We start from the raw sequence: 18,321 nt of genomic DNA on the forward strand, positions 1-18,321 counted from the left end.
GTGAGGATAATGCCTTTGCATCTTCAGTACGATCTGGCACACAACAGTCGTTTAGTACATTTATTGACTGAATGAATGAATGAATGAATATGGGAGTGAATAAACAAGTGTGAATGATAGAATTCTTTAAAACATACTTTTCTTTATTCAGGAAAAATATCCTTTGAAACTAGTAGAACCCAGTGAATTATCTGAGAGGAAATGGAATGTTTCCATTTGGGGTATTTCATCAAATATAAAATCTCTTGCTGCAGGCTTTTGGATGATTCTGAAACTATCTCCCTGGAAGATGCTGTAGCAGCTGTATAATTTTTTATTGATCTGAAGAACTATGAGATAAGGAGGGAAGATGTAGCAAGTTCAGCATTTTAACTGTAAGAATTGTACCACAGATTTTTTTTTTAAATCCACTGCTTTTATTTTACTCCTTCTCACTTGTTCCCCCCAGGGTGGGGAATATGAATAAGTCCGCTAACAAATAGGAATAAAAGTTACATAAGTTATGTAAATGTACAAAAGTACAAAAAGCCTTATCTATCACCTTCCTGTCGTGCCTCCTTTTGAATCCTATCCTTCTGGTTGCTTTCCCATGTTTTCCTTTGGCAATGAACTTTTTGTTGTTGTTATCACTGTCCCTCCACGATATCAAGCTGGAAGAAGATAAATATGACCATCACTAAATCTCCCACTTCCAAAAGAAGAGCCATCCAGATGAGGGATTTTTTATTTTGTTGTTCAGTGCTTTGAATGATGTTGAATATAGACTCCAAAACCAAATAGAATAGAAGTCCACAACAAAACCAAAATGCATGCAAAGTAGCTCAGCTGTGGGTGCTGGAATATTTGCTGCAGCTAACAGATTAACCTGTCATACAGCCTCCTGACAACTCCAGAGTTGGCAGACGCAGAAATGCAAATATGAACTGAATATATATGCAAATTCCAACCAAAGAACAGACTATCTTATGTGTGCCTTATATGCCTATGAGAAATAAGGATTTTTAAGCAGAATATTTTTATGCAGTTTGGGTTAATTAGTCAGCTTTCCATCACTGTGACAAAACACCTGAGAAAAGTAACCTGAAGTAATAAAGGGGTTTTTCTGGCTCAGAGACTTCAGTTCACAGTAGTCAGTTGCATTGCATTTATCCTGTAGTAAGGCAAAGTATCATAATGAAAAGGGCATGGTAGAACAGAGCTGCTCATCTCTTGGCATCTGGGAAGTATGGAAGAAAGAAGGGGTCCAGGGCCAAAATATACTCTTCAAAGTCACACTCCCAGTGACCCACCTCTTTCAACAAGACCCCATCTCCTAAAGTTTCCAGCCCTTCCTAAAATTACTACCAGTTTAGAGATGATTCTGAAATTACCTCTATAGAACCACAAGCCGGGGACAAAGCCCAAAACACATGAGCCTTTGGAGGACGTTCCAGATGCAAACTGTAACAGGCTCACAATATTATTATTTCTTAGGACAATCAAAGATGAAAAAGAAACTATGATGTCATGAAATTTATATCTAAATTCATATCCCTACAGGTGTGTTCATCTTTCCTGTACTTCTACTCTAGAGATCCCAACATTAATATTTCAGATACTAATAATCTTGATTGAAATGAGAATAGTATGAATAAAGAGGAGTCTGAAGAGTAAACAAGTAAGCAATTATTAAATATATCCTAAGGATCTACCAGCGACAAATTTTAAGGTTAGTGTCATAGTGTAATCAAAGTGTGAAATACATTCTAAGACTTATAACAATATGTGTAAAGTGGATTAAAATAAGTGACATAAAGGTCTGTTGGCAATATATAATATCAAAGCAATTGCAATTCTAAGGTTCACTGCAGGAGAGAAAAGCATGTCTCAGGAACACTGGGAAATAATGACCTTATTTTGCTATTCTGAATGTTACACTTTGCAAAACCCACTCATTTCCATAAGTTAAATACCAGCCCATTACACCGATGTCCCATGAATGTTTATCTCAAGCTTCAGATGTACAGCCTCAGACTCTCACATTCAATACTGACTGGGCATCTCCATATTAATGTCCCCAAAACACATCATACTCAATACATTCAAAACCTCCTGGTTTCCCCACCCCAAACCATTCTACTCTGTTTCTACTTCAGTAAATATTCAAAACCACCCTTCTCTCAGTTTCAACGTCTTAAACTTCCCTCTCTCATTTTTAATCTCAAACAAAATCTGATTCTTCCCTAAAGTGTACTGTCATAAGTAAATTCCTAAACAGTCTGAAACAATAATCCCCATTGCCTCCACTGTGTGCAGTCTCCTACCTTTTCAACAAATGAATCACAGTCTGTCTTGCATTACCTATGTGCGTGCATATCTGCACCCTACTAGATTCAAGGGACTGTGTTTTACTCATGGTCTATCTGTTCCAGCACAGAATGAACACTTAATACATGTACATTGAATTGAGCCAAATTCAATATATATAAAGAAATCTCAAAGCAATTAAAGCCTTCTCCAACTTATAAAAATAAACAGTCTTCAGGATGGTCTGTTAGGAGGAAAAGGATAGAGGGAGATAAAAACACATGAAAGGACCTTCATTTAATCACTGAAAGAATCCTGAAACGAACTTGACTCAGAAAACCTGGGGTGGCCAGGATCCTTCCTTATTGGAAACCAACACTCTTCCACACATAATGCTCTCTATACCACTTTTATCTTTTTTCTTTTACCCTGGCCGAGTCAGCTTTGAATACTGACAAGCTCTTCTTATACAGATTCTAATCCAGGTCACAGTGAATCTCAGAGTGATTTATTAAACTCTTGAGGTGGCACAAAGGTTTTTGTGTGAGGTGGGGGCTTTTTTTCTTTTTTCTTTTTTCCAAGATTCCTTCAAGCTTTTAAGAAGCTATAGTGTTGTTATTGTTGTTGTTGTTTTGTCTGTTCTTTGTTGTTGTTGTTATTTTTAAAGTCTGATAAGTTGTACTATATTCTCAGGTTCAGGAATTTCCGTTCATGTTGATACATTTATATTACTTTATATTAGATTAAAACTTTGCTGTACCCCTTTTATTTTATAGCCAAATGTTCAGATGGAACTCCATCCTGATAGTAAAATACAAAAAGTAGAGGGGGAAAATTGTGTTCAATCATTTGGTCTGCTCAAACAAACAAAACTGCAATATGGAGAAATATTTACTTTACAAATGACTAGAGTCGTAAAGAATATCACACAACTTTGATCCTAAATGATAATTATCTTCATATGCATAATATACACATACACATGTATGCATTTGACAACAAAAATTGTTAAGCACTATGTAATAAAACATGGTCTCTATCCTCACAGAGAATATATTCCTTTACCAAATGTTTTCCTTTTCACAAGCAAGGTTTGTGTGGAATATCTTAAATTTCCTTCTTAAAATGTAATCTAATAGATTAGACTAGTTTAATATAATTAGGAGATTATGTTTTCAGAACTCTAAAGTTACAGAGATGTGATGATAATAGAGACCTCTATCCTCTGAGATGAGAATGATTGCCAAGGTCTCTTTCCCCACTAAATTCTATAATTTGGTAAATATTGAAACCTCTAAGGAGGATACATCAGAAAGATAATAGCAGAAGCCTTTATGAAGTTGTATAAATAAACAGTATTACTTGAAGATACAAGGCGAGTAGTATTGGTTGATAGCTGACACATTCATAAATATTGATATTTTTAACTTTACTTTGTGAAAGCAAGTTTCATTGTAAACAGATATTGAAACATCAAGTGTCTTCCATATTGTAAATCAAATATTTCAATACTCTAGATAAACTGCCTCTTATTAAACTGTCCAGGCCAATTCTTTAAAAAATCACATTTATAACAAAGAACTGAATTCTAGATCGAAAATAAATTCCATAATATAAAATCTCTCAATATAAATAAATAAAACATATTTCATTTAAACATATATTTCCTCTGGGTTTGATCCCCAGCACCACAAAAATAAATACACACAAACATACATAAGATATATTTTACAAAGTTTTACAAATACCCATTGATAGTCAATTAAATACATGTTAATTTTAGTAAATTACGAAGTCCATTGTGTATTGCTGACATTTGAGAAGATTTGGAAGAAATAAGGATAAAGCATTTGACATTAAATACAATGAATGCTTTTGTATATTTAGAGTTAAGCACAAAATTTATTTAAGATATTAAGTAATGATGTCTAAACATCAAAGCAGAGTCTAGGACATTTTTTTTTTTTAAAGAGAGAGTGTGAGAGAGAGAGAGAGAGAATTTTTTTAATATTTATTTTTTAGTTATCGGCGGACACAACATCTTTGTTTGTATGTGGTGCTGAGGATCGAACCCGGGCCTCACGCATGCCAGGCGAGCGCGCTACCGCTTGAGACACATCCCCAGCCCCTAGGACATTTTTTATAGATATTCACAGTACAAAGGAAAACTGCTGCTATAGATAGTGATCCCTAAGAGAGCGAATACCTTAGGTAACCCAGTTGTTCCAGATGTGTAAAGTATATACAGTGGGTGTTCTGAAAGGACAGGAACACAGTCATGTGATTGGGCTTTCGCCATTTCTTCCTCCCAGTCAAGATCACGACCTGATACCAAAGGAACTGTCTCCTACACAGCAAAATATAAAAATAGACATTATGAAAAGAATATTAAATCAAAGGAATAGAAAGTAGCTAAATCTATAGGAGTGTGAGCATCTGACTGAAACTCTACTGGCATATAGCACCACACACTTAATTTATGAATAGAAAATCTCAAGGTTCTTGGTGAAGATTAATGTTTATTAAAAAAAATTCCAGTGGTTTAATGTTTGCTTCAAATGAACTGACACAATGAATATATTTTATTCAAATCTAGGGATACCCTTAAGAAACTGAATCAAAGGCAGTTAATTTTCATCAACACTCAGAGCTTAATTAACTCAGAGGTTCATGTTTCCAAAGATGTATCTACATTAACAGCTTATAAACTAAGTTCTTATTTTTTGAATCCTATTTCTTTTACTTTGGAAGTTCTGTCTTCACAATGAAATGTCAAATAACCCATTAAAAGTTCTCTTTATACAAGGGAATTTAAGAGGAATATTGTGGCCACCTTTCCAAATGAGAGCATGTCAGATGATCTTCTGGAGTGGTGAAGAATTCTACTTTTTCAAGAACAAAAATTAATTATTAAAATTAATGAGTGTATGTGACATATCTAAAAGACTATCCAAGTTTTCCTTATCCTAGGTCATTAACTGATGTAGAAATCAACCTCTTTCTTTCCTTCCTTCCTTCTTTCCTTCTTTCCTTCATTCTTTTGTTCTAGGAAACAAGACTCTTTGTTGTAAACTTTGTGATAATAGATTCAAGGGTTAAAAAGATACACCTTTAAATGAAGAGATTGTCTTTAAAAATAGCAGCCATGAAATGGCCAGATAGATAAAGAGCAAGGAAATAGTTTATGGAAGAGTTACTGTAATGAAGAGCTATCTAAGTAGAGTTAAGACCCATTAGGTAACTTGTTATTTTCTAAAACACTAACTTGAATTCAAGATCACATATCAGGTGAAGTTTGTAATTGATAAGCATGATAGCACAGGCACAACCACACTATACATCCCTTGGTAAATCTAGAGGGATTCACCAACTAGAGATGTATACAATCATTCGCTTCATCAAGGTGATTACTAAGTTAAGCCAAAAGACTCTGAGAGACTTAGAATAGAAAGACAAGACACTTCTATTTTTCAGGCTTCTTCATACATTAATCAGGGCTATAAAATGTGGTTATATGTTAAAGTAGGTACATTTACAAATTAATGTGTCTATATAATATTACAAATATAATCCCTATATGAATAAACCCATGTAGAAATAATCTGAATTGATCCTTCGTGAAGGTGATATTTCAGTCCCACTTGGCTTCTCTGGGCCCACTCTAATTGGCACTAGCTGGTGCCATTTAAAAAAACAAAAATAGCTGACTATGAGCAAATCATGTTTTCATTTCTTTTCATGCATCACATAAAAACAACTAATTTCAAATTATCAAACCTTTGACATCATAATTACACATCTATAAAAATCATCACACTGACAAAATGAAAAATGTGAATTGAGTGATCACAGAAATAATTATAGATACATAATTTTTATAGGCCACTATTGAAATGAGGGCTCAAACGGATGGTTGTTCTAAAGACTAAGAAAAAAAAGGTGTGAGTAAAAGAGACATGACAAAATGAAGAGAGAGAAAAATCAATATTTAGCTTTTACATATATGCATTTACTTTTACAGACATGACTTTCCTAGTTGTTATAATTCCTAAAAGGTGGTACTGGAGGAGCATCAGGGGTGTCTGATGTGATATTCCTTTGATTCTGTCATGCTTGCCTGAGGCTCAGGAGTAGTGCCAAGTTTTTTACCTCCCTGGCAAAAAATGTAATCCTGGTTAATGAGCTACACCGCCCAGGCTCATAATCTGTTCCTCTCTAAACTCAAAGCAAAGCTAATCCACTGGGTTTAATTACTGCCTGAACCGTAGGTCTCGTATACAGGACAAGAGACCTTCAAAGCCCTCGTCCATGTCACAGTGGAGGAAAGAGTCTAGAGAAAAAGGGAGAGGGAGAGAGAGAGAGAGAAGAAGAAAGATAGTTATCAGGGAGGAGTAAACAGAGAGCACATCTCTATTTAAGAGGGAAAAAAAGAGACTTGTATTTAAGAAAAAAAAACTTGAGTAGAGAACATTGATATGCACAAAGATACATTTATAGAGTAAAATAAATAGCATATATCTTGTTGGTCCAAAGTCATTAAAACCAGAGTTCAAATTTTGCTATACCACTTACTAGCTGGACTTTAACTGCTTCAGTTTCCTAAAATGGGGCCAGTAATACGATCTAGTTTGTTGATTTATAAGAATTAAATAAGAAAAAGCATTTGAAAGTTGCTAGCATTGAGTCCTGCCCATCATAAGGTCTTCACCCTCTGTGAATTCATACTCTATGTGTGGGAACAGTACCCTACGTCACATAAACACACTTTTGTGTGTGTTTCTGTCATTCCTTGAACATCCCTTTACCCAAGCTTTCTTAATTGCTCACTTTGAATTTCTTAATTTAAATGGCAACAAAGCCTTTTTTAAAGATATGCTTGTGGTCCTCTGAAAGAAATTTAAATTTTTCTTCAAGACAGTAAGAACATTAAAATCATTGAGTGCAGCAGTTCATGAACCACAGACTACTAAAACTTTACCCATGAATTTAATGTACTAATGGGAATTGCTAGGTGATAATCAAAATGACATAGTTCTAACACTCTTTGTTCTCATATCGTGTCATTTAAGTACTTTCTGTAGATAACCTCTCAAGAGCTCCATAAAATTGTACATGATTCTTTGCACCCTTGTAATTTCTCCTCTGCAAAAATGTTTTAATCTGTTAAGAACCCAATTTGGTATTTCTGGCCTAAATGCTTGTCTTAATTTAAAAAAAAATATTTTGCATACAAATTAATCACACCTCTCCAATAGGCAGCACCGTGGAGGGATGAAGCACAGGGTCATGAAGCCAGTGTCCAAATCATGACTCTTGCACTTACTAATCAAGCAAGGTACTTGTCTCTAGATCCACTGATTCTCCTTTAAAATAGGAATCGCAGTATCATCTAACTGATAGTTATTGGAAATATTTTTTAATTTATCTACTAAAAGAATATCTTAAAAATCAAATGATAGGCAATTAGTGTCCATTAGTATATACGTTATAAAATTTAAAGCAAGAAATGATGCCACACTAGCACTATACATAGAACCTAATCCATGAATATTACAAGTATTTATCTGTTTCAACTTTTTTATTTTAACCTACTTTTCACACACAAAAAAGTAAGTACTTTTTTATATCTTTTCTCCCTAGAAATAGCAACCACATTCAGGAGATATATAAATATATATATATATATATATATATATAGAGAGAGAGAGAGAGAGAGAGAGAGAGAGATATAGATATATATATATCAGGATATATATATATATATATATATATATATATATATATATATATATATATATATATATAGTTTTTGGATGAAGTGTCTCTTTCAAAATGGTCAAAACTAGAACTATCCTTAACACAGTAACAAAACAAGAATCAAGTGAAATATTCAAATTACCATATTCGGACGATTATAAATGAGAACTTTGTCTGGTGTGTGTTGACCTATTCTTAGCGCTTCTTCTAGAAGAGGTATGTACTCTACCTTCCTTCCAGGTTCAATGCCAAATGATGCTGTAACAACCACCTTGGGCTAAAATTAAAAAGAACTGGAATAAGAATTAAGAAAGCTTTAACAATCCCAATTAAAGTAATCACAATATTTCAGGTGCAAACTGGCAGTTTTAACATTTCTAAGGAAATGTTTGAATGATTCTGTTCTCTGTTGAATAAATGACCTGAAAACCAATACACTCTTTTTAAAAATGTTATAGACCTAATCCTTTTCACATAAATCTCACTTACCTGTTGAAAATTACACACTTGGTGATACTTTGGACTCATAAAAACAAGCTGTACAAAATATCTTCTAAAGAATTCATTAAGCCAGGTGGATGTGCTAAGATCCACTGAAATGTACACCTTAGGGGCCCTCAGTTGTGTGTGTGTGTGTGTGTGTGCACGCGCACTCATGGACACACACACACACACACATAATATCATAAGAGCTGGTTTTGAGGGAGGCTTCAGCATTTCCTACCTGGAAAGCACCAACCCAATTGTAATCAGAAAGCACTTCTAAGGCTTTCTATATGAATCTCTTCTACATTCCTAGAGACCACAGGAGGACAGGATCTGGTTCTCCCGTAATCTTTTTACCATTTTTATTCTCATTCTAAAGACAAATTCGTGTTCACAAAACATTACATTTGTAATTTTGTATTATTTTTCACAAAAGAATTCCCAAGTAATTTAAATATCAAGCTCCACAAAGTTTGGACATGCCCCTATTAATACGATACCCTCCAAATTCTTCTTTACCTGACAATTTGCTAGTCACTTTTATTTTTTTAAATTCATTAATTTATTTATTCTAATTTGTTATACATGAAAGCATAATGCATTTCAATTCACAGTACACAAATAGAGCACAATGTTTCATTTCTCTGCCTGTACACAAAATATCACACTATTTGTGTCTTCATACATGTACCTAGTGTAATAACATACATTTCATTCCACCATCTTTCCTATCCCCATTCCCCCTCCCTTCCTCTTTGTGCTATCCAAAGTTCCTTCACTCCTCCTATGCTCCCCCAACCCCCATTATTGATCAGCATCCACTTATGAGAGAAAACATTTGGCCTTTGTTTTTTGGAGGATTGGCTTATTTCACTTACTATGATATTCTCCATTCCTATCCATTGACCTGCAAATGTCATGATTTTATTCTCTTTTAATGCTAATATTCCATTATATATATATATATATATATATATATCAGTTTATTTATCCATTCCTCTATTGAAGGGCATCTAGGAGGTATGCAGGTATAGCCAAAGTGTCCCTGGTAGGGACTGTAGTTAGGGTTAATCTCACTTCCTTGTTACATGCTGGGCATGCCTCAAACATCTGTCTATAATGAACGATTCTTTAATCTCCAATACTGCTCAGTAAGTAGTTCAAGGCCAAGTCTGGATGTCATTTATCTTCTGTGCCTGTATAGGGTCTATCATTCCACAAACTCTCAACAAAAATTGTAGGACTAAATGAAAATTTTCATTAATTTGCAGAAACAAACATTTTTATTCTTTTAAATGTATTGCTTCTTAACCAAAAAATCCAAACCAAAGGAGATATATAATAAATGATTCAAGAAACAGCTAATCATTTCATGGTATTACATTTACTCTTGAATTATGATTTCTGGTTATAATATATTTAATCTATGGAAAGTTTATACTGTGCTAAATATATACATGTATAGTACTCTTTGCTTCTTGAATATCATTTAGTATTCATGGAACTAAGGCTCAGTGCAGTTACAAAGCTTGCCCCAGGTTACAAGGGGTAGAGACAGAAATGGGGCCAGTTCTTTGTGATTGAATAACCTTTCTCTTTCCTCTATAGCAAAATGATTTTTAAAAGAAAAGCAAAGGAAGAAAGAAAAGAAAAGAACTCTTATTTCCTTTCATTGTATTTTTAAAGGTAGATATTTGAATATAATTCACACTTTAATATCTATAATACTTACAAAAATAGTTCTAGTTAAAATTCCAAAAAATTAGGATTCTGAAAAAATTAAAATCTGCTACATATCAAGTTAAGAACATATATAGAATGTATCAGAACTTGAATAATTTAATAAAGTCAAAATTAGACTACTCTGTAAAAATAATCCCTTTTGCATTTTATTGACAACTTTTATTAGAGGTTTTATTGGGTCTAGACTGACATTTTAGAATATATCCTTTTCATCTTTGTCTGTTAAAATTTCAAAAAAAATTCTTTAGCCAATTTGTTTGAAAATCAGGACATAAAAATCACAGATTTCAAATATTTGTTTTGTCTAGAAATTTCATATGCATATCTCTATCTCCATCATCTCTCCTTAAATTTGACCTAATAGTCTTACCCATAAGAGTGTGCACGTATTGCCTCTACTTCTTAACAATATTGTACATCTGTTTGTGATGAATAAAAACTCCTCCTGCAGTACAGCATTGGGTAGGTCCTTATTTACGTACATATTTATATATGTGCACATATCTATATATATTTTATATATTTCAATTTCTTCATATCTTATTAGGATGTTTCTTAGAAGAAAATAACATATCCAATATCTTTGTCTAAATGGTGTTTAGCTTTTCTGTAGCTAATAACCTAGAGCCTATAGCTTCCTAAGAGCCCTTACCAACTTCCCATGAACTTACAGGTCAGTGACAGATTGATAAACCCCTCTAGGTTTCTTTCATAAGCAATAACTTAAGGGGGCAATAATAATAATAATAATAATAAGAAGAAGAAGAAGAAGAACTCAGGTACTTAGTCCACAAAACAACTTTCTAGTTCTAATACCTTACCTTTTAGCAGATGAATTAAACTATACAAAGCCTCACTCTAGGCTTAGCACTCAGAGGACCTAGAATGCAAGCTACTTCCCTAAAAACACCTTGTCTTCGTGTCTGAAACTCTAAAAGCCAGCCATCTCTTAACTCCTACAAGGACTTTCCTTCCTCAGTCTTACAACTGACATGTTCTGATTTTTTAAAAATTTCCCATTTCTTCAAAAGCAGAACATGTACCAGAGTGTCTCACTAAGGCCTCCAGCCTCACTCCTCATTCCTGTGATACTGCAAAGCTTGTCTCCTCTTTAACATTGCTTAAAACATGACACTCGCCTGCTCATTAACTTCCAGTGGTTTACTTACAGGTCAGACAAAACCAGCCTTGGCAAGCTCACTTCTCTCTTTTCTCTGTCATGCCAATCTACTTGTTTCCTCCCAAATGACTTTTGATCTTTCCTGCCAGTAATGCTCGATTCATACTCTTTCCCTGGCTTTTGGATCCTACTACATCATTCTCTTCCACTTGAATCTCAGCCAAGACCTAACTCAGATCTCACTTTTTTTTTTTCACAGAGCCCTCTTCAGCTACCAAAACCAAAAGAAATGTCCCTTCCTCAAAATTAGGGGGTCTGCAAACTATTTCTGTCAAGCTTTATCAGAACACAGATATGCCCATTGATGTACTGCCTGAGGCTGCTTTTGTGCTACAGCAGCAGAGCTGGGTACCTGCAAAAGAGAATAGGTACTACGCAGTGCCTAAAATACTCACTCTCTGGTCACTTACAGGGAAATGTTCACTGACCATTCTAAACTCATAGAATAATAATAATATTTAAATGAATGCTACATCTTAGACACTGTGCTGTTTTAAATACAATATCTTAAGAATATTTTACAAATTATGAAAATTTTTCTCTTAGCATCCCATTCAAACGTGACCCTAGCCCTCTCTGTCCTTAATCATTGGGTTATCACTCCATTCCTAGAAGTATATGGATTTTTAAAAATAATTATGTGCCCACATATTTGATAACTATTATTTTTTATACTTTTCCAAGGTCAGTACCAAGCACATGAAGGGAGCCTAATAAATAAATGTTGAATAAATAAATTAATAATTATTTTTCTTATATGTCTTATATACCGTAGTATATGACAAGATAACTTGAAAGGCATATACCTTATTTTATATTTTACATTTCTTAAAGCACAAAGCACACAGAACTGGCTCAAAAAAGAATGTAAAATTAACAGATAAATGTCAAATAAAAATATTTTCTTTTCTTTTTTTTCTTTCTTTTTCTTTTTTTTTTTTTTTTTTGGTGGTATGGGGGTTGAATTGTGCTTTGAATCCAGGGCCTTGTGCATATGAGGCAGCACTCTACCAACTGAGCTGCAGGTGGCATCACTATACCAGACCTTAAACTATACTACAGGGCAATAGTAACAAAAACTGCATGGTATTGGCACCAAAATAGACTTGTAGACCAATGGTACACAATAGAAGAGAGGACATAGAGACATAAATACAGTTATCACATACTAGACAAAGGCATCAAAAACATATATTGGAGAAAAGATAGCCTCTTCAACAAATAGTGCTGGGAAAACTGGAAATCCATATGCAGCAAAATAAAATTAAGCCCCTGTCTCTCACCATACACAAAATTCAACTCAAAGTGGATCTAGGACTCAGGAATTAAACCAGAGACCCTGTGCCTAATAGAAGAAAAAGTAGGTCCAAATCTTCATTATATTGGATTAGGCCCCAACTCCTTAATGAGACTCCTATAGTTTAAGAAATAAAATCAAGAATCAATAAATGGATGGATTCGAATTAAAAAAGCTTCTTCTCAGCAAAAGAAACAACCAGTGAGGTGAAGAGAGAGTATACAGAATGGGAGCAAATACATCAGATAGAGCACTAATCTCTAGAATATATAAAGAACTCAAAAATCTTAACACCAAAAAAACAAATAACCCAATCAATAAATGGGCCAAGGAACTGAACAGACACTTCTCAGAAGATGATATACAATCAATCAACAAATAAACAAAAGAATGTTCAACATCTCCAGCAATTAGAGAAATGCAAATCAAAACTACTCTAAGATTCCATCTCACTCCAGTCAGAATGCCAGTTATCAAGAATACAGGTAATATTAAGTGTTGGAGAGGATGTGGGGAAAAAGGTACACTCATACATTGCTGGTAGGACTGCAAATTGGTGGAACCACTCTGGAAAGCAGTATGGAGATTCCTTGGAAAACTTGGAAAGGAAACACCATTTGACCCAGCTATAGCACTCTTTGGTTTATACCCAAAGGGCTTAAAAGCAGCATACTACAGTGATGCAGCTACATCAATGTTTATAGCAGCACAATTCACAATAGCTAAATTGTGGAACCAACATAGATGCCCTTCAGTAGATGAATGATAAAGAAACTGTGGTCTATATACACAATGGAATATTGTTCAGCATTAAAAGAGAATAAAATCAGGGCATTTGCAGGTAAATGGATGGAGTTGGAGAATATCATGCTAAGTGAAGTAAGCTAACCCTCAGAAAAAAAATGCAAAATATTTTCTCTGATAAGTGGATGCTGATCCATAATGGGGATTAGAGAGAGCATGGGAGGAATAGAGGAACTTTAGATAGGGCAAAGGTGAGAGAGGGGAAGGAAAGGGGTATGGAGGTAGGAAAGATGGTGGAATGAGATGGACATCATTACCCTAAGTATATGTATGAAGAAACGAATGGTGTGACTCTATTTTGTGTTCAACCAGAGAAATGAAAAATCATGCTCCATATGTATACTATGAATTAGAATGCATTATGCTTTCACATATAACAAATTAGAATAAATAAATTTTTTAAAATATAAAAGAACAAAAAATTAATTCATGAGGTGGTGCACACCTGTAATCCCAGTGACTCAGGAGGCTAAAGTAGGAGGATTATGAGTTTAAAGCCAACCTCAGCAACTGCGATGTGCTAAGCATCTCAGTGAGACTCTGTTTCTAAATAAAATATAAAATTTGGCTGGGGATGTGGCTCAGCGGTCTAGTACCCCTGAGTTCAATCCCTGGTACTGCCTCCCCCCAAAAAATTTAATTCATGACTTAATGGCTTGGTAGTGAATTTGTTTTACCATTGAATAGCATTTCATCAGATGGATGCATGACACTTTGTTTATCTATCATCTGTTGAAGGATATTTTGGTTGCTTTCAGGGTGTTTTTTTGTTTGTTTGTTTTTTGTTTGTTTTGCTGATTATGAATAAAGCTGCTATAAACAAAAAGAAAAATAAATTTTAAGTACCCCATTTGAAAAGAAGATCAAAAGAAGTAAGAACATTCTTGGATAACTCATCCACAGGTAAATATGGCTATAATATAGGTAGCTACAACCCAATTTCCCCAAAGAAAGCACTTACCTTTGCATGATCAATGCGACTGCTTAATTCTTTGGATGCGAATCCCCCAAATATGAGACTGTGGATGGCTCCTATCCTTGCGCATGCCAGCATGGTATACATTGCTTGTGGGATCATGGGCATGTAGATGACGACAGTGTCACCTTTTTGGATTCCATACTTAACCAAAACACCAGCCAGCTTAGAGACCTGTTACAAAATCAATAGATCAGCAAAGTTTTTCTGTGTTATTTCAGTAATATGTAAGTTAAGGCAGAAATACTTGAAGTTGATCATACCCCTGGTAATGGATTTAAAAAGGTGAGAAAACACATATTTGATCATGGGTGATCAAATGGTTTAGATGGTGACAATAATAACAGACATCTGCATCATAATTGATTATTAACCAATCTACTATTATTACATCATATGGACATTATTGCTTACATTTGCCTAATCCTAGGACATCTTTACCGAGCAACTTGTTATGTGTCAGACATAAGGTTTAAAGTTGGGAACATGAATCTGAAAAAGAAAGACACCAACCTGCCCCTGTGGAGCTTACATTCTAAAAGATAATCTGTCAAGTAAAAAGAAAAATAAAATAATGATAAGTTTAGATGAAAGTTGGGTTAACTATTAAAAGAAACAAGTAGATATTAAGAAAGAAAGCACTTCCATACACTTATAAGGCAAACAAGATAGACTCTATTATATTGTTATTACCATTTACAAATAAGATTATTAATTCTGAGAGCTAATGAATTATTAACCTATGATCAGAAAAGTAGTAAGTCATGTATCCAGGATTACTGACATCATATTCCACAATCTCTCTATTGTCTCAAGCCAATTACTTTTTCTTTATAGTTTTTATATGAATTATTTATATAACACAATTTTCTTTTGGATCAAACACTTGAAATTCTTTTTATTTTCAACATTTTTTTGTTAACAAACATACAAACTCTCTTTCCTCTTAATATGTATTTCTGCAATTTCTGATAATAAAGGCAAAATAGATCCTAAGCCCACACATGAGATAATTTGTTGCAAGAAATCTTTCTACAAGCAATTAGAGCAGGCTGTGCAAAGTATGGCAACCCTAAGTAGTTCGATATTCTTTCACTTAAAAATATCCACTATAAAAAAATGGTTCCTGGAATATAATAAGTTCTCTCTTTATCTCCTCCCTTGTCTTCCTCAGCACTGCTGACATATCATTAAATAAAACAAGACAAAGATCTCTATCTTTCGGGTGCTTGTATTTTAGCAAATGAAATACTTACAAAAAAAAAAAACCCCAAACATGATAAATGCATTATATATATTAAAAGCTATGGGGGGAGGAGAACAGAGAAGAGTAAACAGGGTTGGGAGTGCTGGGTAAGGGGCAGATGTCATTGTCAATGGGACAATCCAGGGAGACTTCAGCAAATAAGTCACACTTTAGCACAGACATGTAGGGTTGAGAATAAGCAGATCTCGGGGGATCAATATTATTTTAGGCAGTGGGAATGAGAGCACAAAAGTATAATAGGGAAGGGGAATCATGGGAGATCCAAGGAGCAGCACAGAGACCAGAGGCAGGAGAATGAACAAGTGAGAAGGCAGCTGTGGATCAGGCAGACAGCTCAAGGGGTCTGCAGGGGCCCAGGAAGCCAATGGAAGGACTATTGCTTGCCTTTAAATGTGACTGTCCAACATAATGACAGAGGGAGCTTGAGAGAAGGAATTGGGCCACTTGCTATTTGTGATTTCTTTTATTTCACTCAATCTCTCCCACTTTCTGAAGAAGTTTAAGGAATTCTGAATCCTGACCATTTTCCTTTCTTTATTCACTGTCTCTGGGTAGAAGGGGGGAGGTGTGGGCAGGGTTAAGAAAGAGAGAAAGTAAAATACCATCTGATGAAAGAGAGAAAGTAAAATACCATCTCACTGATTTATTCTTCCCTATACTGCAAACTCTGTATTTGAGTGCTATGTTTAAGAACTTCATGGGAGGGGAAGGGAGGGGAAGGGGGGATAGGAAGGTCAGCAGAATAAAATAGACACTAGTATTGCTGTATGTATATACGTGACTGTATAACCAATGTGATTCTGCAACCTGTACACTCAGAAAAATGAGAAATTATACCCCATTTGACTCAAATGTATGGTATGTCAAGATCATTGTACTATCATGTGTAACTGATAAAAAATAAAAAATAAAAAGAACTTCAAAATGTCCAACAGAAAATTGCAAGAAAAGTATCCCAAAGAAATATAAATCATAATGGACATCATTAAACAAAGTACATGTATGAAGACTTGAATTGGGTGTCAATATACATTATATACAAAGAGAGATACAAAAATTGTATATATGTGTATTAAGAATTGTAATGCAAAAAAAAAAAAAAGAATAGTGTTACCTTAGATTAGGTAGAGGGAAGTGAAAGGAGGGGAAGGCAGGGGATGTGGGGATAAGAAAGATAGTAGAATGAAGCAGACATTATTACTTTATGTATATATGTGACTGTATACTCAGAAAAATGGAAATTATATCCCATCTATGTATGATATAACAAAGTATAAAAGTGCATTCTACTGCCATGTATAACTAATTAAAACAAATAAAAAACTTTAAAAAAAGAAATATAAATCATGAACAAATTCTATATGGTGCCCAAGAACCAAGATTAATGCTAGGAAATTATAGCCAAACATTCCAGTGTATATTCCCTGCAGAAAGTGACCATGCTCTGTGATGACATTGATGAGCTCCCCATTTAAGGTAGGAATCTAAAAGAGACAAAGGAAAAAGAGTTTGCTTATTCACAGCTATAATTCTAACACTTTGAATAGTGCCTGTTGTTGAATAAAAATAATCCTCAACCAAGACTCAACCTAGCAATGACCAAGTAGCTTTGTATTCCAGTCTCATTGCCTAGTGTTGAATGTTCTGGAAAATGCCCATACCTCTTCTGTCCTTTGAGAAATGAAATCAAGAAATTTAAGACCTATTATTGCAACTTATACATCAAAATTATGGGCCATAGGGCAAACATGACCTCAAGATCTATTTAAGTTGAGGCCACATCACATCTTAAAAAATAAGCTGGCATATTAAATTTAGTAGGTCTCATATACACTGTGGTTTAGAGATTGTTTGAGAGCATCCCTCAGGTTCATGTGCTGGAAGCTTGGTCCCCAGTGTGGGAATATGGAGAAGTGCTGAAACTTTCAAGAGGCAACTAAGTCATTGCAGGCATCACCCACAGGAAAGAGTAATGTAGTCCTGAAGAGACTGCAGTTAGTTTCTGCGAGAGCAGGTTGTTATGAAAAGAATATGCCTGGACTCTGACTCTCTTACTTCCTCTCTGTCCATGTGCTCTCTCTCTTTCACACATATTCTTTCTATGATACCATCTACCATGTTTTGATGTAGCAAGAAGGCCCTCACCAGAACCAAGCACTCTGGTGCCATACACATGAATCTCCAAACTTTGAGCTTAATAAGCACTTTTTATGTGTGAAGTATCTAACCTTGGGTATTTTGTGATAGTAACACAAAATAGACTGATACACAAATCTAGAATCATGTTTTCTTGAAAAAAAATGAAAGGTCTAGCACAACCAGGTCAGTGTTCTAGAATGATAAATAATCATTGAAACCTTGTGCTAGCTGAGCATATTGCTATAGAACTACCATTCATAGGGGTGTTTATCATAGAGAATTTGCATTTGCTTTCCAGTCAAAGTTTGAAATCTATCCTTCTACATCCTGTGTATGTATATTTTATGTTGCATGCTTACACCACAGTTCCATAACTGTAGAAAAAA

General features: G+C 34.6%; 1 protein-coding gene across 2 annotated transcripts in view; it reads right to left on the reverse strand.

Annotated features, from left to right (window-relative positions):
- Acss3 (acyl-CoA synthetase short chain family member 3) overlaps window positions 1–18,321 on the reverse strand; it is a 180,322-nt gene that overhangs the window by 118,166 nt on the left and 43,835 nt on the right. For both annotated transcript variants that reach the window (XM_058585772.1, XM_046465088.2), the window contains exons 3-5: window positions 14,515–14,703; window positions 8,186–8,320; window positions 4,493–4,633 (exon numbers count right to left, since the gene is read on the reverse strand). In XM_058585772.1, the coding sequence (XP_058441755.1) occupies window positions 4,493–4,633; window positions 8,186–8,320; window positions 14,515–14,703 (465 nt within the window). The remainder of the gene's footprint in view (window positions 1–4,492; window positions 4,634–8,185; window positions 8,321–14,514; window positions 14,704–18,321) is intronic.

Source organism: Marmota monax, unplaced genomic scaffold (genome assembly GCF_021218885.2).
Source record: "Marmota monax isolate L192 unplaced genomic scaffold, Marmota_monax_Labrador192_F-V1.1 WCK01_AAM20220418_F8-fsc00146, whole genome shotgun sequence".
Classification (NCBI taxonomy): Eukaryota; Metazoa; Chordata; class Mammalia; order Rodentia; family Sciuridae; genus Marmota; species Marmota monax.